General features: G+C 42.9%; 1 protein-coding gene across 3 annotated transcripts in view; it reads right to left on the bottom strand.

Moving 5' to 3' along the window:
- The window catches only part of LOC113021230 (microtubule-associated serine/threonine-protein kinase 1-like), a 54919-nt gene that overhangs the window by 25476 nt on the left and 6461 nt on the right, over positions 1–22982 (bottom strand). The window contains exons 2-4 of one of the 3 annotated variants that reach the window (XM_026165764.1): positions 20346–20374; positions 3941–4035; positions 2218–2293 (exon numbers count right to left, since the gene is read on the bottom strand). In XM_026165764.1, the coding sequence (XP_026021549.1) occupies positions 2218–2293; positions 3941–4035; positions 20346–20374 (200 nt within the window). Of the gene's footprint in view, positions 1–2217; positions 2294–3940; positions 4036–13088; positions 13250–20345; positions 20378–22982 lie in introns of those variants that run through there. The other 2 variants (XM_026165763.1, XM_026165765.1) reach the window with 2 other exon arrangements.

The following is a 22982-nucleotide window of genomic DNA, read 5'->3' on the forward strand; positions in this document are numbered from 1 at the left end:
TAAGGACAGAGGCTTTATAGGAGCCTCGACTTCCAACATGAGAGAGAGACGGAAGTAAATAACAGCCTAATTGGCCGCCTACATACATCTCTGCTGTTTGAACACGAGAGTGTGGATGGAGCCTCGTTGTTTTTAATACAGTGGATGACGTGAGGCGTTGTATTTAGTGTAAGGTAAATAAGCAAACCCTGAGAGCGAGCTCAAGCACTTAACTCGTGTCTGCCTGTAGCATAAATGCAGCCATAAAAAGTGCATCTTGTAAATGCTGCACCTAAATCCCAGCTACACCCCCTGTCTGCATCGATCCCCGAGTTATTATAGTTTCATATTTTCTACTTTTATTTCATTTCTTTTTGTTCTGTATTCAGTTAAGTTTGAGTTAGCGTCCAGAGTGGGTTAGCTCGCTTCGGTTTAGGTTTTTTGAAAATGTCTAAGATCTAGGAACGTTAGTGCAGACGTCCAAAGTCGGAATAAATACATCCATCAAAGCCTCATCAGGCAAGCTGTATTTACATTTTTTTAGCAAATTAACAAATACTAAAACTAAGGATACTTTTTAATATTTTAGTTATTATTTTAGTTTAGTTAGTTCTTCAAGTCTTCGGCTTCCTCCCACAGTCCAAATACATGCAGTTAGTGGGGACAGGTTAATTGATCAATCTAAATTGCCCATTGCCGATAGTGAATTTGAGTGCAAATGGTTGTCTGGTGAACCAGTCCAGGGTGTACCCCGCCTCTCGCCCTATCACTGCTGGGATAGGCTCCAGCTCCCCCCGCGACCCTGGATGGATGGATAGTTCTCCAAGTTCATAAAATAGTTAGCTAGTTTATATTTTTTCAAAAGTCACATTTTTATTTTAATTTCAGCTAACTACATTTTCCCCCATAACTAGTGTTAGTTTTTAGTGAAGTTTTAGTTAGCTATAATAACCTGGACTGTCCACCATGGGGCCTGACAGCCTGTAGCTGCTCTACTCCAAGACTTTGAAATACCTGATCTCAGGACCATAAACTCTCCTTCTATTTTTAAATCACATTTCAAAACCCATCATCACATTCAGACTTCACACCCTTCATTATAACATAATTAAACAGCATTGTAGCCCATTGTTATCCTGATCAGTTTTAATCTGTGTTTTTGTTTGTTTCTTGTGTATGCAAGTTTAAATTACTGCACCAATATGAGGCGACATTGAGGGACTCGAAAGGGGCCTATAAATAAAATGTAGTATTATTACTATTGTCACTTCCCACTCTGGGACAACTCACAGCTCACAGGTTTAATAGTTCACTCAGTGCACTACAATACATAGTTAGCATTTTGATATTAAATATTTATACATATTACCAGATAATACTTACAACCATAGAATACATCTAACGCTTTTCACACAATGCAGATTAGAGAGCTACAGTTGAAGACATATTTTCAAAATTAACAACTATTTTTGAAGCTTATGGCAAAAACAAATTACCACAAAAAGCAGTATCAAATTACAGACTGTAGTGAACATGATCCACTTAAAGTATTTTTCTGTAGGACGATGTGATTCGTGACTAAAAGCATGCAGACATTTGAGCATTAAAATGAAACGTGATGCCATGAATCTGCTTCTAATCCTCTTATAACCTGCCATAAGATTTCTGAATGTGACTACATGGATGCAGCCGTTGTTTCATGGCTCAAGGCCAAACAACTTATTTTCTGGACCTGCGCCTCCCGAGAAAAAAAGGGCCTTCTTCTCTAAACTGTTGTGTTTGAAGTGAACTAGTGTTTATAATATTGTTACACGCTGTCTTTAGCCTAAAGACAAAAGCAACCACGTGAAGGCCTAAATCTAAAATCTATTAACATGAACAGATGTAGATGTGTGACACAGGCAACAAGCGTGACTAAACAGAGAGGAGCTGTGAATGTAATGGCCTGGCCCTGTCATACATGAGTCACCCTGTTACGCTGTGAGAACCTGCGAGTGCAGCGAGAGGCTCTCCAGAATGTGTGAGATCTCTCTCAACAACACATCTGCACCTCTTGTTCCACTGGAGCTCACACCTGCTCGGTGTCTCTCCCCTCTGTGACCTTTGCCTCACACCGACTCTTCTTATCTGTCTCTATCTCACTTTCTATCCCTCTCACACCTCTTGTGCAAATATGGCCGAGAGTAAACAGGTGCAATCACAGTCAGTGTGTAGTCTGCAGTGCCGGGAAGCAGTCACCTTCTGGAGGAGGCGAATGAGAAGTGGGCTGGGTTGCTGGGAGAGAAGTTTCGTGGGCTGTCCAGTGGGCTGCTTCCTGGTGGGACAACAAGACATGCATTGAGAATGAGACACAAAAGAACGGCACGAGTGTAGGAGAAGGTCAAAGTGGTAGTATGTCATGCCACTGTGCCTTTTATCCTGTGGCCAAGTCCCAACAGGAAATCCAGTGACGTGCTGTGAGGTGCAGACGCAGAGCTGTCTCCCACTGCTCCTTTAGTTCAATATCACAGCATAACTACTCATAATAAGTAGGCAACGCTTTTAGGAGTAAACCGATTTAAAACTTAATGTAAACTAAGATTTTTTTCTTAAACCTAAGGGCCTATCTTTGATCTTTAGTGAAACTCGACAGGGAACAAATGCGAGTTACATATATATCCAAATTTCAAAAATATTTCAGACAAAAACAGAATCAACCTCATATGGGAGCTGTGTTTTCACATTCAGCTCAGTAAACTTTGAGATCATTGTTGGAAATATACTGCTTTTTGTTGTTTTCTTGCTATGATGACGTGTTTAGTTTGCCATGAAGACGGAAAACATAAGGAAACAACTCGTCTAGAGAATTAAATGTGTAACTTCTTTACACTGACACCAAGTGGAAGTTAATTGATCTGAGACACTGAAGATCAAAATGGTACGTTGGCCCTGAGAGGCCAAACGGACTGCAACTTAAGAAAACACCAGCAATAAGAAAAACGCTGCAAAAGCACACAAAACACAACAGAAATAGGAAAAAAGAAAACACAGGATGTGTTAGCCTAACTATTAGCCTAAAAAATCCGTCATCAGTATTATATGAATCATGATAAAACACATCTAGCTTGTTTTGGGTTCCTGCAACTGGTCTGTCGGGTTATTGTCTCCCCAGAAACACTTCCCTAGTGCCTTTGGAAATCTGTTTTTTCCTATTTCCGTTGTGTTTTATGTGCTTTTGAAGCGTTTTTCTTATTGTTGGTGTTTTCTTAAGTTGCAGTCCGTTTGGCCTCTCAGGGCCACCGTAAAATGGGCTTGATTTCACCCTCCATGTAAAATTACCATGACAACTTCAAAGGCTAATCATTTCACCTATTGACTGTATATAAAAAGTAGACATAAGCTCAGTGACATCAACATTAATTTATAAAATCGAGTTTTGATGTCTGAACATTACCAGTTTTGGCCTTCATATCTGTCTGTTTGTTTTTTTAAAGTAAATTTAGATGACACGGATGAGTGATAAAATTATGAGCTAATGCTAGCAAGCTTAGTTAGCAAGATGCATAAATTAAATGGGAGTAGCATGCAGACACAAAAACAATAATTATTTCTTCGTTTTAAACCACAAACAGTAGCAGGAATTATTCATTCTTATTTCTTCTGTAAAGCTGGACATGTTAACACAGAAGACTTTGACAACTGACTTGCTTTTGGCGCTGGCCTTAAGTGGACTTTATATTAAGCTAAGCTATCCTGTTACTAGCTCTAACTTAATTTTAACCATACAGACATGAGAGAGGGATCGATCTTCTAACTCTCTGCAGTGAAGTGAAAAAGAATAAAACTAAGAAACTGTAAACACATGATGAACCAGTAGAATAACCCTTTTTTGAGAGGTCGGAATATCTTCACCTATATTTTTGATCAAAATCAATTAAAATCAAGCTCACAGGGGAGGCGTTAGGGCTTTTGTGGTACATACCGAGGTGTCCAGGGAGGGGCAGAGGGGAGTGAGGCCGTGGGAGCGTGGGGGACGTGGTCGTCAGGATCAGACTTTTTCTGTTGCTTGTACGACAGCTGTTGAGAAAAAGAAGATGTAAATGTACTCACATCCACATTACCACAACAGAGTTGTGACTAAGCACTGTGTCTGTGCATAAATATATGCATGCACAGCTGTAAGTGTGGATGGAAGAGAGGCGGACACGTGAAGCAGCTCACTGCAGGGGCGCGACGGCGATACAGAGAATTCAATTTCCTCAGCCATCCATCCCTGTCTGCCTCCCCTCAGCTAAGATAAGAAAGGAGGAGAGAGAGAGAGGGAGGGATTGCCAAAGTTGGAAGAGAGAGAGAGAGAGAGAGAGAGAGGCAACAAGCAAGATAAGAAGAGAGGATTTAGGTGATATTTCTAAAAAAAAAAAAATTTTAAAAACTGGAGAGAGAAATACTGCAAAAATGTCCACTTTTATGACCTCAGTTTACTACGGGTCTCTTAATAGCAGTCACTACCACACTGACTCATTTCAAACCTGCCTGTGGGTTCCTCATGTCACACATGATATCATTATCTCTAACTCTGCCATTAGGCAGTAAACAGAGCAAGTTGTTTGCTTTCACTAGATCCACTTACTTTGTCACAATCACACCGGAGCAGAGTAATTTAATTTTGACAAACACAAACCAAACAAACAAAAAAAAAAGCAATGTGCTTTTCAAGGTGGCATGAGCATGGGGCATGAATAATTGCAAATAAATACAACTGGGAATAAAACGCAAGCAGCACCATCTCATCTCTGCTGCTGCCAGATAAAGAGGAGAGCTGGTCTCCCCTCTCTTCCCTTTCAGCCCGCTGTCACATGGGGTCACATGTGAGGAGGAGAGGTGTCACCTCTTCTCCCTCTCTCTCTCTCTCTCTCTCACACACACACACACATATATATGCAGATATAAGTGTGATATAAATATATAAAGCAAAAACAGCACCTTAATAAAGCAGCATTAGCAGGGTCACAGACTCAGAATGACTTTAGAATTTTTCCAGTTTTCATTATTGATGAAATCATTCATTGCAGTTTATTTATAAACATAAATGATGTCATATCTGATAACTGGTGATGTCAGAATGAGGTCACACATGACTGTGACAGTATCTTTTCTGGTCACAACACTTAGTGATCGATTTCCATCCATGCATCCATCCAACTTCCATCTTTTCTGATTTGCTGGGTTATATGAATAGTACACTCAAGATGGAGAACCAGAGGGCCTTAATTCAGCCCTAATCTCCCCAAAATAAATGTAAAGTTGAACCACTATATTTGTACAAAAATCAGACCCATGATTCGTTTCAGTTGCATTAATGTCACTGACAGTAAAGTGATACTGTAGTGTGGCACTATAGTTATTATTATCCTTGCTGTATAGGTTGGTCCAAACCTATTACTTACTGTAATAGATAACCATAGGTATACAATAGGTAACAGGAAGGTTCCAGCACTTTCTGTGAGTCTATGCAAGAGGAAGCTTTAACATCTGCACAACCAACCCAAAAAACACACTATGTGAAAGCCCTCCAAACCCTAGGAATATTATCACCCAACCATACTGAATGATTAAATAAAATAGAAGCTTTATCTTTGCTAATGTGTTTATGAATACAAATTACAATCGTATTTATTTTGGTACACAACTTTATGGAGGCAGTGCATGCAGTGGGAGGAGGTCTGGGCTAATTTTATAGAAAATCCAATCTCACTTATGTTATATGGCCAATGAACGACCATTCATTTCATCCACAATAAACTTGGTGTGTGTACTGCTGGGAAACCTGAGTGATTGGAGTGTCAGGTTTAAGGTCATTTGGATGAAGGGCAGGCTCATTTTGCTAGCAGATAGCAGACTGATATAAATCTAAAAAGCTGCCTTGATTTGAACTCATAAATTTCCATCTACTGTCAAGCTGTCAAGTGACAGTTTTCAGTGTTGGACTTTTATGTAAAGCCAAGCCTAACCTGCGCAGAATTAACGATAAGGAGCTGTGACTGCATGTTTGTCCATTCCTGGTGACACTCTCCACATTCCTAAGTGGATCTGCTGACATCAGGCATCCTTCCACTGCTACAGTGACTTTGCAGAATACATTATTTGCTCATCTTGAATAAACATATTTATATTCATTCAGTTTAGTTAAGTCTGATGGTGACTCTGCGATATGTCTCTGTAGAGTAATGTAAAAGGCTCACATTTCTGAGCAAGCTCCATCTTATCTCACCTATCTGTTTTCATTACCTGAATGCTGATCGATCAGCTGTGTAAGTAGCTTCTCGGATATTGATCACATATGCCAATAGACTGAATTGATAACCGCTATTTTGCCATTTCACACTTTCTAACCTGGACTGATTGTATCTCGATAATCACATTAAAGCTCTCGCTGTGACACACACCGTGACCTTGAGCTGATCCCAGCAAGGGACCATCTCAGCGAGTGCATGCATGTATTTTAAGTCAAACCCAGTGTATGATTATAGTTTCAGGCTTTCATTAAGATGATTGCTACAAGATTAATATAAAGACAAACTCGGCAGCAGGACTGCACATGGTTAATGAATTCTCAGTGCTGCAGGAAATCAATGGAGGCTGGGTGTAAACACACAGCACTTGGCCTTGAGCTTCTTCTGGTAGAGTTCATGAAATAAATGCTTTAAGCATGCAGAACCTTATTTAATACACATCCAGCGATTCTGTTTTGTGGCATTGCTTATGCAGAAAACAGAGGCTTTTTTTCCCATTCCTGGATGGTCAATCAGGATCAAAGAGGGGTGGGAGGAAAGGGTGAGGTGCACTCCAATACACTTAGCAAATATGGGCTGCACTAGCCAGTGGCTCAAGAGAGGGTGGAGGGGAGGGGGTGGTTAAGGAATGGATGCTGCAGCAAGAAAGGAGATGCACAGAGCGAGAGAGAGAGAGAGATGGAGGGGCTAGCTGGAACAAGCATGACATTAAAGTAAAATAAGGGAAAGGGAACGCCTCGGGAAACGAGTTGACTGCAAATTCAATAGAAGAAAAACAAGAGTTAGATGCAGGGAGGGTTGAAAGGGCTCACAGGGGTGCTCATTACCCACACACATGGTAGATATGACCCAGTTTTTTTAAACCATTTTACACACACACATACACAGTCTACATATATTCGTAGCATGAACAGAGCACGTGAGGAACATTGTGAGCAGATCATACAGAATAGAGTGTGACAAAACCAAACAAACAAACACTCGCTATCCACCGCTGCTTCATATTGATGAAACCACACCATTCGCAAGAGATTCTACAAATGTTAAATAGAAGCAGATCTGAGGCGCTGGTGAAGAAGAAGACAGTCCAGAAAAGTCAGGATTTAAGTGGTAGAGGAATGTATTGCTGATGAAGCGCTAGGGAGAGCTAACCTTTAGAGCATTAGGAGGTAAATAATGAAGGGATGATTCAGAGAAAAGGAGGAAATGGGATGATGACATTTTATTTTTCTTTATGAACCATTTAATGGCTTAAGACAAATGAAGATTCAGATTTCTGTTACTAAGTTACTGAGGTTGTAGCTTTATAACTCTAGAGGGAATGTGGTGGAGAGGAGGGAGTCATGGTCACATGATGGGTTGTTGCTACGCAGCCTGCAGCAGAGAGATATAAGATAAGACCAAGTCGGGACCACAGAGAGGAAGAAGAAAAGGGGGGAAAAAGCCACTGAAGTTCACTGCTTTATGGTGAAGGGAGGGAGAGTGAAATAAGAGTCTGGGCAAACAAAGAAGTAAGCTGTAAAAGGAAATTAAGCAATAGGGACTTAGTAATAAAAGTGGCCTTCCTAAAATGGTTGGAATGAAAATGATGAAACAGAAAAAGCTCTGTAACTTTTTCCGCAGCACTATGAGGTGGGGGATAACTCAGGGAAGAGAACCACAACCTCACCACAAAAATATAAAGTAAATGTAAAAAATGAATAAAAATGTCATACATACAACCAAACCATATGTAACCGGTGTGTTTCTGCATTGTGTCTGACAAAGAAAGGTAAAAGAAAGAAAGACCTCCAAGTAAATAATTTGCTCGCTCCAGCTCCTCTGACCAAATACAAACAGTGGGGGAGAGGATTAGCTCAACCCACCACAACTCCCAAGCTAGCCAGAATTATATATTCATGCTAGCATTAATGGCGCCTACACATTTCTAACATCTAACAAAAACAGGCACAATGATGACAATAATTGAACTAAAGACACACAATCAGAAATATCATGGTGGCTAAATATACATTATATGTGTGTTGTACAATGTCTGGAAAGAAATGACACCAACCTCTTCCACAGGGGAATTGTAGAAAAGGGTAGAGACCAAAAGGGTACACTGTATTTATAGGGTTGCACCAAAGAAGAAGAAGAACAATGATGAGGGGCTCCAACTGATAAAGAACATAACTACAGGCTTGAAGGTCCTAAAAATCAGGTATAAACTGGAAAATAAAATTTGTGTAATTATAACAATATGTAATTTATGGCCGGGTTACACATACAAGCAAATATAAAATGATTACAACATCTGGGAGGTGATCTCTCTATCGAAATACAAAATCTCACTGAGTAACTCTTAAAGCTTCTTCGTCTGGCTGCTGCTAACAAATGATTCGTGATAAATGACTCGGCTGAATCTGTGCCAAAGGAGGGTGAAACAGCAGGTTTTTGGTCTTCAAAGCTAATCTACAGAGAGCCGCTTCACTCCCTATTAATGCTGCTTTACAGCTACAGTGCACTTCTCTCATCACTAAACAGCTAATATTTCATATATCATGTATAATATATCATCTGCTTCCAGACAAGAGAAGCCAAAAGTAGACACAAAAAGCACAAAATTCATACCAGTGCTCTGAACGAATTTTAACCAGATAAACATAGTTTTGTGACAGGGTAATCTATTTTCCCCATAAAACTAGCCTTCTGCTGATGCATGTCAGCCTATAAAACAAGCAGCTTGTTATGGTGACTCAAAGCGATTGTTCTCATATCGCTTATGTCAATCCTGACTGGTCCGTCTTTATAGAAAGGCATTTTTCTACATTTAAAGCAGCATAAAAAACCTTAAAATCAAACTATATCTACTATTTCAATCCAACATGTCCCTCATATGTTTATGGCCTGAGTAAATAATAAAGTCTTAGACAGAAAAATCAAACACTGTAGAGGAGGGCATGCTTTAAACTGGAGCTCCCTTGTGTCTGACTTACTGCTACTATGTGAGCGTGCATTTACAGCCACCCTTGCATGTAATGTCTGTTTAAAGAAAATGAATAATGGAAACAGTCAAAACACTTAACTCAAGGCTTCAAACTTCACTAACCAAGCTACGAAACAGGAAACTGAGATTGTGAATCCTCCCCTATTTAGACAGTGACTGAGATCCTGCCTGTGTTAGAGCAGATACACATACAGTTAAATCCAGTCCTTATAATTTATGTTCTTTTGTTAATTGCTATGGAAAAGTTGTAAGACATTCTATGACTTTATATAGTTACTAAATTATGACTGGAAAACCACCATTGGGTCCAAGGGGACTCGTGAAAATCAGACAGAAGAAGGAAAATTCCCACAACAAGGAGCTAGGAAATTGGTATTAAGTTACCATTAATCGTGATTCATTTAGCTGAGTAAGCAATTAATCCTATTATCTCTGCAGTAAGATTAGGGTATGACATCAGGCTTTATTAAATACAGTAGATAGAGTGGGTTTTGTGCAGGATATGGACAGAGTGTATTGATCGTTTTCCTCCATCTAAACTGTAAGTAGGTAGGTCTGGCAGTATTGTCAATTTGGCCACATGACCAGCAGTAAAAAGGCAAGGACAGACAGTAAAATGGTCATGGAGACAGCCTGGGGCAAAACACTGTCCTCACGCGGCTCCATCAAATCTCCACTCAGCTACACCAAGCATTGTGCTAAATGTCAAAAGCACTGCCTCATTGAATGCACCATGGCCAAGAGAAAAGTCAAACAGACACCATCATTCTTATTTTTCCTTTTTTTTTTCCATTTCCGGTTTTCCTCGGCTCTCCGGGGTCCCAAAGCTCCCTGAGAGGAATTCAAAGCCCATCAGCAAGGATGAAACACTCTTATATATATTTTTTTTGTTTTGTTTACTCTAACAGGTTCAAATCTTTTCTTGTCAGTCTGCAGTAGTACAGAGCAGCAGACAGGAGCAGGATCTATCAAGCAAGATTTCTGTAAGAGGAGCCCTGAGAGGGAGACAGTGGAGGAGGAAGAGGATCAAAGGCTGTAAGAGTCCCATTACTCTAACACTAAAGGAAAGAGTGCCCTTCACTGAAAGCAGGGCTTAATAGGAGATATACTTGTATGAGCTTGTAGGTATTGAACTTTAGGTTCCTCTTGGGGGTAAACTGCATCACTTAGTAGGATGCACGCTACAGTCAGACCCAGGTGCCTCAGCCTCCCACGGACCTCCTTTGGTTTGCACATAATTGGTTAAGTGACGCGTAATGGGTTTATTTAGTTACAGAGGAGACGTGTTTATGAGGAGAAGATGGGGGTATAGCTGGCAGCATGGTGGTGTGTGGAGAGGACACAATATGTGTGTGTCTCAAAGCTGTGTAATGTGGACGCACATGCACCGGGTGTGATTATGTCTTTCTGTTTGTGAGAGCACCTGAGCCACAGCACCCGAGGTAAACATGCACAACACTCACCAATTACTGCACATCGTCTCCACTCACTTCTCTCTGACCTCTAGCGCCTGATGCCTGTAACACTGGGTCTTGCTACACTACATATGTCAGGACAGTAATAAAAGTAATGGAGACCTTTTATATGAGAATACTTCAAACCGTAGATTCTTCATCTTTGGGGGCAGGAAAAGAAATTTTACAGAAACCTTGAGAGATCTGCTATGTCTGCATATGGCAGTTATATTATGGTTGGACATTTCCCATGTGGGGAAGGGGTTTAGCTGTAGAGAAAGCATCCTGACTCCTGACATCCTAAAAATCACCCACTTAACCTATGTTCCCAAAACGCTGTGTCTAGCAGTCAAATGTTACGGGCACTATTACCATCACTGAGTAGAGAGAACAATACATTGTTACAATTCATGCACTGCACAAGTAAGTATACATAAGTGTACTACATAAAAAGAATATAAATCGACTATCACACCACACCGCTTTACATTACAGGGCCTTTATCATCACACAAAGAAGTCAGGTCCCCTAATGCAACCAACACATATTCTCACGTCCCCATGACATGAGAACAACACATGCACATAAACTTTGTTTATTATTATTTAAGATGTGTCAGAAAGTAAGCACGGGCCAAAATGTCCTCACTTTCCAAAAATGTCCCCACTTCCAAGGTCTAAAATGCAGGTCCCCACAAATTCAGCCATTCAAGTACACTTATACACACGTGAATAAAGAAAAACCAAAATTTCAATCTGAAGAAACTGTTTTTTCCTTACTTAACATGCCCCATGTACGACCAGAATAAGTGCATGACAGGGAGATGAAAAAGAAATAAAGAGCGAGTGAGAGAGGACAGTCAAAGCTAGTATGAATCTCTAACGCGCTCACGTAACCTTAGTGAGCTGGTCCCTAATGGACGAGCAGACACAGATATCACCCCAGGGCCCTGCATGCTATCTCAGTCTCTCCCCCTTTCACCTCTTGCACAACCTCTTTCTTTTTCAACTTCCATCACTTTCCTTGTCTTAATCACCCAATGCCTTTCTTCCGTCTTTGCTGACTGGGATTTTCTTTCCGTATCTCGTTGCTTTAGTCCCTCAGAAATATGTTTTTAAGGGAAGTGTTTAAAAGTGTCGTGTTCCGATCATTCTTCACTAACTAAATCCACGCGCTAGGCTTCAGTATCACTGCAGGAGTGTGGCAGATACTAAAATGGCGAGACTTTGGCATATTCCCATCTGTCTGCCTGTGCGTCTGGGCTCAGGTGGGCCATAGCAAGAGTCTATTCTCTTCTGTAATAGAAGCTATTTTAATCCCTGATCAGGAATGGAGAAAAAAATCACTAAGCGAGTCAGTATGACCTCCACTGCTGCTGTTACTAAAGAGAAAACCCCCAGTGCCCAAATGTCACCTCACTTTGTCAGGTTGTTGACAATGGAGTGATTAAAAGTATCTATTAAGCACGAGTTGTATTATGGGCTCGGACTATTAATTCAGAAAATGTGATAATGACATTATTCTTTATAGTTGCACTTTTCAGCTGCTGTGTTTCACAATATAATTGCAGCTGAAATGAAAGTAAAAACGCCTGACAGGAAGTCAATATCTTACAAAGAACACTTTCCCCAAATAACCAACCCAATCATCCAAGTCCAGAGAAATACCTCAGCATCGGTGAATCACAGTCTATAAAAATCCATTTTAAACGTAGGGTTCTGCTTGACTCATTTTTGGCTCATATAATTATTGACTGATTACTTCAAATGTGAATCGGTCTACTTGCTGTGCTTCTAGAAATGTCACTGTGATGAGTCACTGATGCAACTTTTCAACTTATCTTTTGCCAGGGTCTAAATCTTTAGTGAGGGCCTTATATACAATATATATGTCAAGATGTCAAGAGTCAGGATTCTTACTAACTTTTCATTTTCAGTAGATCCGTGATGCTTTGGCCATCCCCAACAAGAAGACAGATGCATTATTATTTTTTAATAATAATATTTCACTACTAGCTTTTTCTCAAAAGGCACAGATAAAAAAGTGAACGCATGTGTCAGGTCTCCGCTGAAGCAGCTGGATCGTTTTAGATGGTTCAGCATTAAATTAATTGGACTGATTATCACTTTAACAGCAAACCATAAAAGCATCTCATGCAACTTTTAATTTTTACATTGCCTCTAATGGCAACATTTTATAAACTGAACTCCATGCAGGCTACCTTCAGTAAGAGCAGTTTTTAAATCAGAGTAGAGGTTATCTGTATACTGCAGAAACTGTAGGAAAGAGGAAAAAGGACAGAGGATCAGGAGATTAAACAGATAGCCGGTCCTACCACACCCTACATCACAGAAACTGAATCGTCTCTGCTCTGTCTCGAGCCTCTCGGTGTACCTTTTAGTGCGTCGGAACATATTGCTTGTATTTCGGTGTAGTTGAAAGCTGGGCGATGAGAAGTCAGAAAGCAGCAGGTCTCTGGCAAAATGCTATCGCAATGCAACGCATACTGTGGCTCCCACCACCTTTAGAGGTGCGCTGGTGTCTGTGTGTCTGGGCAAGTGTGCAAGAGAACCAAAGGAGAGAGAGAGGGAGAGAGAGAGGGAGCACAGCACAGAGGGAGGGATGCAGGGAGGAAGGGTGGGTCTCTCTTTTAGAAAGGAACAACAAAAGGCGGCAGGGGATTATGGGTCATTTTCTCAAGGCTGAGGTGCCATAGTACACAATGTGGTTTTATGAGTTACTTGTGCTTCTGTTTTGTGTTTTCCTCTGAAGTCGATGCGAAATTAAAAGCTTTAACTGCAGGCTGTTTATTCCATGAATGAAGGAAGGAGAGTACAGGCAGGTTAATTTATCTCAGCAGCGACTAAAGAAATGACCAAAGGACAAGGACATGTGGACAGTTACATAAGTAAAAAAACAATTTGAATGGGATCAAAAAGCGGAGCTAATGTTGATGTAGTATGCCAGACGTGCATACACACACACAAACTATCAATGGCTGTGTTTACCCATGAATGGTTGCAGTAGGCAGATTGAATTTGAAGCCAACTCCAGTGAGCTCATCTATAATACATAGTGGGTTGGTGGTGTCCTGCAGAGGCAAATGGGATGTGATGCAGAGGAGACAGTGACAGACTGAATTCAGATGGTAAAATAAGGGAGAGGAGGTGGAAAAGATGAGATGGTTGAAGAAAATGGTCTGGAAACAAACAGATCCCTGCCATCATTTCATGTGTGATTATCCATGGTGACTTGGGATGGCTTGAGTGTAGATGGGAGTGGGCACAAGAGACTGTTGACAGGTCAGTGCGACAATACATAAAAGATGATGTAACCACGGTGATAGCACCCACTGGTTTGTGGTTTCTCATTTTAAAGATTTATAGTTTTCTATTTCTCTTTGTTTTGGTTTTTAGTTAAAGCTAGCCTGCTAACTCATCAGCTAGTACAAACTTCAGTAAGACACACATAAAAATGCACAGGTGTGCTATACAGACACGAACACCTTCTAATTATTTATGTAATACAAAAAAATTACAAACCAGAATTTTATTCAGCAAAACCGAAACACAGACTTCTTGGACAGACTCTTGGCAAAAATGTGACCCACATCTGCAGTTTTCTATGAGCCACATATGGCCTTGACTGATGGTGTTGACTCAGCTTGAGTCTGGCTGCCGCAACTCAGCTGCCAGCTTACAATACGAGGGACAGATGTCAAGTATGTTGTGACATTTGGGCCAAATCTGCCCCACCCAGAACCTGCCTTGCTGTGTGTCAAGCATGACTCATGACTTTCTGGCTTGCCCACGTAAACATTCACCACAGGCCCAAATATGTCTGCTACTGGGAAAGCAAGCTATGTTATCTATCAGACACTTAAATTAATCAAAAATACACTAAAAAGCACCAACAACACAAATACAGTTGGATGGTCCAGTGACTGATTGTGTTGTGTTTTGTGCTCTTGGTGTTTCTCTGTCTAAGTATGCTTTTACTGTATTGGCAGTGTGTGTTTGAGATCACTGTCATACTGAAAGATGAAGCTGTTGCCAATCAGACACTAATGGTACTGCATGTTGGATCATTTTTCATCACTTTTCTCCATTCAAAATTTCATCAGTTTTGAGAAGATCTTCCAACACAACTTACTGAAATGCAGCCCCAAACCATGACGGAGCCTCTATCATCCTGACTTCCTCTGTATATACTGACAATGATTTTAACCAAATGTGGATTCATCAGACCAGCTGTCACTGATTTTCCATCCAGTTGTTGTGTAATTTGCCAAATCTAAGCCCTTTCTTCCTATTTTCCTTTCTTAAAAATGGCTTTTGACAGCCATTCTACCTTTATACTAGGATCATTTCTGATGATGCTTCATTGAACAGAAGATGGATCAACTGAAGTATCTCTCCAGTCCTGTGCTAGATTTGTTCCTATTTCTTAAGGACATGACTTCCAGACACTATTCGTTTAGTTTTTTTGGCCTGTCACTTCTTTTCCACTCTATTTGTCCAGTTTCCTCAGATTTTTTTAAGGACACACTGCATCCCATGCTTGGATATGGAAAGTTCTTGGCTATTAGCATTTTGGGAACCAGCTTGCTGGTGCAGAAATACTATTTTATGCCTGCAGAGCTGTGTTATCTTCAGCATATTTTATATATTCAACTAAGAAAGAAATAGAAACAAATTATGTGCTTTTATGACAAGTTGTGACAAAATGGCTTTAAAATAGATTATCTGCTAAATTGTCTGTGATGTTTATTAGTGACTTAACAAACTTCTTCTAAAATCTCCTAAAAATGGTCAGATACAAGAACTGGACTGACAGTGTGTGAAAAAGAAGCCAATGAATCAAGAAAAACTTTGAACCTTCAAAAAGTGTGGAGACTACTCCACACTTCTCACAAGGAAAGGGTAGTCTGGACCTGTCACAGGCTGGGTCTCCGACCCAGCACTCTGAGTTTTCTTTGTATTTTTTGATATGTTATTAGTTTGTGTTATTTCCTATTTGCCTTTAGTTTAGGCAGTTATTGTTCCTGGGTTTTCTATGTTTTGGGGTTTTCTATTTATTTCATCACGTATTAGGTCTGTTAAGTTGTGTTGTCATTTCCTGTTTTATTCTGACAATGTCATGTGTTCTTTGTTCATTGTATTTAGCTTTCCTCTCCTGGTCCTGTCATTAGGTTTATGTCTGTCAGCTGTTTTCCCCCATGTGTCGCCACTTCCCCTGATCACCTCATGTCTGTATTTAAGCCTTTTGTTTTCTTCATGCCATTGTCAGTTCGTCTGTTTATTCTCACCAGAGTTACAGTCATAGTCATAGCCTGTTTATTTTCCACCTCGGTCATAGTTATAGTTTTTGGACTTAGTACCTTTAGTGTTTTGTTTCTTAGTGTTTTGCCAGCTCAGTGTTTTGTTTCTTAGTGTTTTGCCTGTTTGCTTTGGTCTCTTGGTTCATTTCCTGCCGTCATCGCAATAAAGGTTCACTTTTCTGTTAATCATTACTATTCCTCGTCATCATCTGCTTTTGGGTCCTGTTTCCGCACACATCGGCGCACCCCGCCGTGACAGAACGAACTGACCAGTCATGGACCCAGCGGATTCTGCTCTCACCAAGTGTCTGGAGGAGACTGCTCGGATCCAAGCGATCCTCGACCGCTTCTTTACAGTGCCCGATTTGAAGAGCAAGCTGGTAATGATTAACGCTGCTGAAGCTATTATGGAGATGGATCCCCACCTTCTCCAGCTCCCGGACTCACCTGCCATGGTTGATGCCTTTACGAGGATAAAGGAGATGCTGCAGGCCCAGGGACTGTCGAGTCAGGAAATGGCTTCCAGCACCCACCAGTCACAACAACCCCACAATCAGTCATCTCCATTGCTGCCTCCGGAACCTGAGTGTGTTCGTGTCGGTTCGCTGAGATTCGCCGCAGCGTCACCACCTCTCAGCTCACCAGTTTCCACGCCCTCATCACAGTCTCGCCATACTCCTGTCACAGTTCAGCGCGAGGAAGCGCCGCACACCATAGACTTGGACGACGACGAGCGCCAGTCTATATTCTGCGCTCTCTTGGAGGAGGAGCTCCGGTGGAAGCCGTGGCTCATTCCGGAGCACGAGCACTCTTTCCGGGGAACTCGACTGGCTCTCGGGGGACCTCGGAGTTACCAGGGACTTCCACCCATCGCTCCGCCGTCTTCCACTCCTAAGAAAAAGCGGCGTGCACGCCACCGACGCTCCGTATCACAAACGCAAGTGAGTGATTACATTTTGGCTCCTCATGTTTTCTCTCAGGAAGTTGTTGAAATTGACACTACTTTTTCCGGTTAATGAGCCCGGCTATACAGAGACTGTTTGCCCTGGAAAAGCTAGCCATCAGGCTCAGCTAAGCTGCTGTGGTACTGCTATCCAGGCCGGTTTGGAGCCGGAGACGGAGGTACAGCTGGTGCAGCCAATTTCAGTGTCAGCCGGAGGGCCTCATGTTTCGTCTGCTGGAGGTTCAGGAGAACCCAGCCAGCTTCATGCTTCATTTGCTGGAGGTTCAGGAGAACCCAGCCAGCCTCATGTTTCATCTGCTGGAGGTTCAGGAGAACCCAGCCAGCCTCATGTTTCGTTTGCTGGAGGTTCAGGAGAACCCAGCCAGCTTCATGCTTCGTCTGCTGGAGGTTCAGAAGAATCCAGCCAGCTTCATGCTTCGTTTGCTGGAGGTTCAGGAGAATCCAGCCAGCTTCATGCTTCGTCTGCTGGAGGTTCAGGAGAATCCAGCCAGCTTCATGCTTCGTCTGCTGAAGGTTCAGGAGAACCACACCAGCCTCATGCCTCGTCAGCTGGAGGGCCCGGGGAGCCCTTCCGGCCTCATGCCACGTCAGCTGGGGGGCCCGAGGAGCCCTTCCGGCCTCAAGCCACGTCTGCTGGGGGGCCCGAGGAGCCCGTCCAGCACCACACCACGTCTGCTGGGGGGCCCGAGGAGCCCGTCCAGCCTCACGCCACGTCAGCTGGCGGGCCCGAGGAGCCCGTCCAGCCTCATGCCACGTCTGCTGGGGGGCCCGAGGAGCCCTTCCGGCCTCATGCCACGTCAGCTGGCGGGCCCGAGGAGCCCGTCCAGCCTCACGCCACATCAGCTGGCGGGCCCGAGGAGCCCGTTCAGCCTCATGCTTCGTCAGCTGGAGGGCCTGAGGCGCCCGTCTGGCCACCTTCTGCTTCACCACCTGTGGCTGCCTCACTGTCACCTGGTTCTGCCTCTGCTACGCCAGGACCAGCTCCGGTCTGTGCTTCGCCCGGTCCAGCTTCAGCCTCTGCTTCGTCTGCCGCAGCTCCAGCCTGTGCTTCGTCAGCCGCAGCTCCAGCCTGTGCTTCGTCAGCTGCAGCCTCAGAGCCTTCATCCTCGCCCGGTCCGGCCTCTGCATCAGCTGCTCCTGCTCCACCTGGTCCGGCTCCGGCTTCAGCCTCAGAGTCTTCGTCCTCGTCCTCGTCTGGCCCAGCCTCAGAGTCTTCGTCCTCGTCTGGCCCGGCTTCGTCAGAGTCTTCGTCCTCGTCTGGTCCGGCTTCGTCAGAGTCTTCAGCCTCGTCTGGTCCGGCTTCGTCAGAGTCTTCAGCCTCGTCTGGTCCGGCCTCGTCAGAGTCTTCAGCCTCGTCTGGTCCGGCCTCGTCAGAGTCTTCAGCCACGCCGGGTCCGGCCTCTGCCTGTGCTTCTGCTACGCCTGGTCCGGCCTCTGCCTGTGCTTCTGCTACGCCTGGTCCGGCCTCAGCCTCTGCTTCAGCGTCACCTGGTCCTGTGCCCTCCAAGCCTCGGCCGGTACGCCTGACACTTGGGCGCCGCCGCTGCCTTCCGCACGGCCGGCCCCCTGAACGGTTCCCGCCCCGTCGCCTTCCGCACGGCCGGCCCCCTGAACTGTTTCCACATCACCGCCGTCGAGGTCGGCCCCCTGAACCGTTTCCGTGTCGCCGCCGTCGAGGTCGGCCCCCTGAACCGTTCCGTGTCGCCGCCGTTGCCGTCCGCACGGACGGCCCCCTGATCACATGAACTATGACTTTCTGGACCGTCACCCTCCGGGTCGGCCCCCATGAACTGTTCCCTGCGCTCCTGTGATTTTGATGGACATTTTGTTTTTTTGTTTTTTTGGCCTTGTTTCTGGCCCTCCGTCCTGGACCCCCACCGCCCGCCCTTGGTGGGTTGTTTTTGGTTTTGTTTTTCGAGGTTTTAGGGCGTCTGGAATCCGCCCTTAAGGGGGGGGGCTCTGTCACAGGCTGGGTCTCCGACCCAGCACTCTGAGTTTTCTTTGTATTTTTTGATATGTTATTAGTTTGTGTTATTTCCTATTTGCCTTTAGTTTAGGCAGTTATTGTTCCTGGGTTTTCTATGTTTTGGGGTTTTCTATTTATTTCATCACGTATTAGGTCTGTTAAGTTGTGTTGTCATTTCCTGTTTTATTCTGACAATGTCATGTGTTCTTTGTTCATTGTATTTAGCTTTCCTCTCCTGGTCCTGTCATTAGGTTTATGTCTGTCAGCTGTTTTCCCCCATGTGTCGCCACTTCCCCTGATCACCTCATGTCTGTATTTAAGCCTTTTGTTTTCTTCATGCCATTGTCAGTTCGTCTGTTTATTCTCACCAGAGTTACAGTCATAGTCATAGTCTTAGCCTGTTTATTTTCCACCTCGGTCATAGTTATAGTTTTTGGTCTTAGTACCTTTAGTGTTTTGTTTCTTAGTGTTTTGCCAGCTCAGTGTTTTGTTTCTTAGTGTTTTGCCTGTTTGCTTTGGTCTCTTGGTTCATTTCCTGCCGTCATCGCAATAAAGGTTCACTTTTCTGTTAATCATTACTATTCCTCGTCATCATCTGCTTTTGGGTCCTGTTTCCGCACACATCGGCGCACCCCGCCGTGACAGGACCTGTCCGGGAAAAAAAATCATCAGCACAATGCTTAAACTTGTATTAACTATTTTTTTTTTTATGTTTCTGTCACATAACAACTTTGAGCTGCTCCCTTCTCACAGGGGTTTGCCACAGCAGGTAGCCCTGCATATTTGATTTGCCAGACCTTTACATCGGATACCCTTCCTGACGCAAGCCCAAAAGTAATTTGTGTCTCCAGTGACCGTTTTCTCAAACAGGTCACTCGTCACTGGTAAACCACCCTTGAATGAAAATCTTTGGCTCTTTAACTGTAGTCCATTAAACAGTATAATATTTCAACCAAATACTTAATAAATGTACCTACTTTATGCAGATAGCAAAAATTTGACAATTTGGAATAAGTTGGAGAATGCGGCATGGCTTTCAGCACCATGGACAGCGCCGGGAGCTCCCAACTGGCCTAATAAGGCTTCCACACACTCCAGCATTACTTCAGGAGACCTCATCCTCCTCTTTCACACAAGAAATCCACACTCCACACCCTAAGCACTACTGAAGCATCCTCATAGCTTTCAGACAGAATGTGAAAAGCATGCTTGTGATCCCAGAGAGCTTCCCAGCCTCATGTACGCTCGGGAAGAGAGGCTTTGATAAACAAGATGTACCACAGCTTGGTATGATTGTTTTTTTGTCCATGAAGAAGATTGTGCTTTCCCCAGGGAGTGGATGGGTGGTAGAGAGAGAGGATAGAGAGAAGAAAGGAAGGGTTAAACAAAGGTAACACTCACCTGCTGTTTTTGCGAGGCAGTGGCAAATCCTTCTGGTAGAAACACAAAGAAAAGGACAAAAAGAGAGATCAGGTACAGAAAATAGAAACATACTCTTTCTTATGAGATATTACGAAATTTGGGGAGAGCATAAATAAAACATCACATGAGCACAGTAGCAGGCGCACCTTTTGAGCTTGTTCAGAAATATGGCTTGTTATTGTGGTAGGGGTTCACATCGGTTTCTATATCCTGAGTATAATAAAGCTCTGGTCCTGGAGAAGTTTGATAACAATTAGTTCATCACCTTATCCCGATTCATTTCATTTTGTGTGTGCATGTTTCACAGTTAATTTTTGCCTTTGTTTTCAAACTACTCCTGCTATTTTCTGAAACTATGGCAACTGCTCCATCCCACCCTCCACCCCCCACCTCCCAGGTCCAGATGGACAGGAACACTGGGCTGAGACAGCAGCAGACACCAACTGCACCACACACAAAAAAAAAAAACCCAGCATGAGCATAAGCAGATCTCACACCAGCACAGCCTGGATCTTTACAAACCCTTCACATGAAACTAGAGGAGGACAGAGAGGAGACGGAGAGTTTAAACAAGCGGCGGAGAGGTGGGTGAGAGGTGGATGGTACCGTGGGGAAACATGCTTTTATGCTTGCAACCTTATCTTGGAGTCTTCTGGCCTTCAGCTCTGTGTGTCTTTGTGTGCGTCATACAAGATATGGTGCTTGAGAGTCAGATATGAGATACTACTCAGTGTTTGGAAATGGATGCAATTAATGCATTAGCAGCTTCACACATGCTCCTGTCACACACAGGGTAAAGTTGTTAAGGTGCTGTTAGCATAAAATTGACCACCTGCTGACCACAGTCAATGTAATTATTGAGTTAACCTTCAAATAAAGGCTGAACGAATGGATGGGGATGTGCAGACCTGCTCCTACTGATATATGCCAGAACACATTTTTACATTGCTGCTGCCTGAGAGCCCCTGCCACTATTCACAAGGTTAAGCCTATGACACAGATGATAATTGTCAAGCCAAATGGAAAACTCTTAGTTAAACAGAGAGCACTAAACTGGTCCTCTCCTCATCTCAGGATCAGACGCACGATGCAGGCTGCACGGCTGTTCAACAGAATGTCCCGAGGGTTTACACGTTAACAAATCCGACTAAATATTCAGCTCATTGATCCCTTTTTCACTTTGTCCTTCATTGATCAGGCTAATTGACCCTGAGTTGTCAGATGAAAAGAGAGATGACTTACAAGAGCAAAAGGCATGAAGAACATCTGCGATGTGGGGGGTTACCTATACAGAGAAGCCCTAACTACACTTGACATCTAATGTTGCTGCAGAGTAGCAATTTAATCCAGAGGAAATGACCACATAAAAACTCTTTACAAGCTGCAAGGTGCTGTATTTTAGTGACAGTGAAGCTGAGTCCAGGGTCCACCAGTGTAATACCTTTTCCCTGGAGATTCAAAGTGGCAACGTAGATGCTAATCTCACTATTTAGGTCTGCTTTTTTATTCTAAGATAAAATATCACCTTCAATTTTTGTGAAAATTTTCTGGATGGATTTGAATGACTTGGTGAGCCCTCATCAATTCTAATCACTTGTCTTTCATATAGTAACAGCATCAGGTCAAAATTTAAACTGAGCAGAATTTAGCATGCTAATGCGCTAAGCTAAAACAATTAAGGCTTTGTCCATACTGGGAGGGAATAAAACGGATGGACATTAATGAACGTTCTGCAACTTCACACCCCAGCAGCATGAAGCATGTGAGGCATGAAATGAACTTTTCTTAGCTACCTGGTGAAGTGACTACCAATATACTGAATAATACTGTTGACTGACATATGGCTGATAGTAAATACATTACAGGGTGCCTAGGCAACCAGAATCTATAATGCCTGCAAAAGATTGTTTGGTAGCTTCACTTCGTGTGAAAAGCAGGTCGCTTCCAGTTTAGATGCAGCTTAACATATTAAACGTTTCACTTGCTAAACATCAGCCTGTTAGCATTATCACTGTTAGCATGTTAACGGGCGTCGACACAGGGGAGAACAGTATTGCTATAGTGAGCAGGGCGCCTGGATGTCAATGGAATTCAGTGACTTATAGTGACAACTAACCTATAGTAACAGTAAGTGGGTACTAAGGTCAAAATATTTCAACTTTGAGGTGAGTAATTCAAACAACTACAACGGCAGTAATGAAAACCATTATTTAAAATATCTTCATCTCCAAAATGTTATATTACCTACCTTAGAAGATTTCACCTTAAAGTTTTTCACATCTTAGAGGGAAGGGGTCCCTTTATACGATTTATTTGTAAGTAACTGCAAAGAATCATCTGATATTATACTGCATGCATGGAAGGCAGATTTGAAAGATGATTTACCTGATGAAGAATTGTTACAAGCATGCTTTAGTTCAGTCCCAAAGGTTAATCATATATTCTAAATTACTACATTATGAATGACTCAAATAGGCAAACAGACAAATAGACATGTTAGCTTAGTGCGCTAACTGAGCCAAATTTGCAGAGCTGGTGATGGCATGCCTAAGAGCAGAATAGCCCCTAAATCTCTTGATTTTCACTTAAGATAAATCAATGAATCACACTTTCTCA

This window comes from Astatotilapia calliptera, chromosome 4, assembly GCF_900246225.1.
Source record: "Astatotilapia calliptera chromosome 4, fAstCal1.2, whole genome shotgun sequence".
Taxonomy (NCBI): domain Eukaryota; kingdom Metazoa; phylum Chordata; class Actinopteri; order Cichliformes; family Cichlidae; genus Astatotilapia; species Astatotilapia calliptera.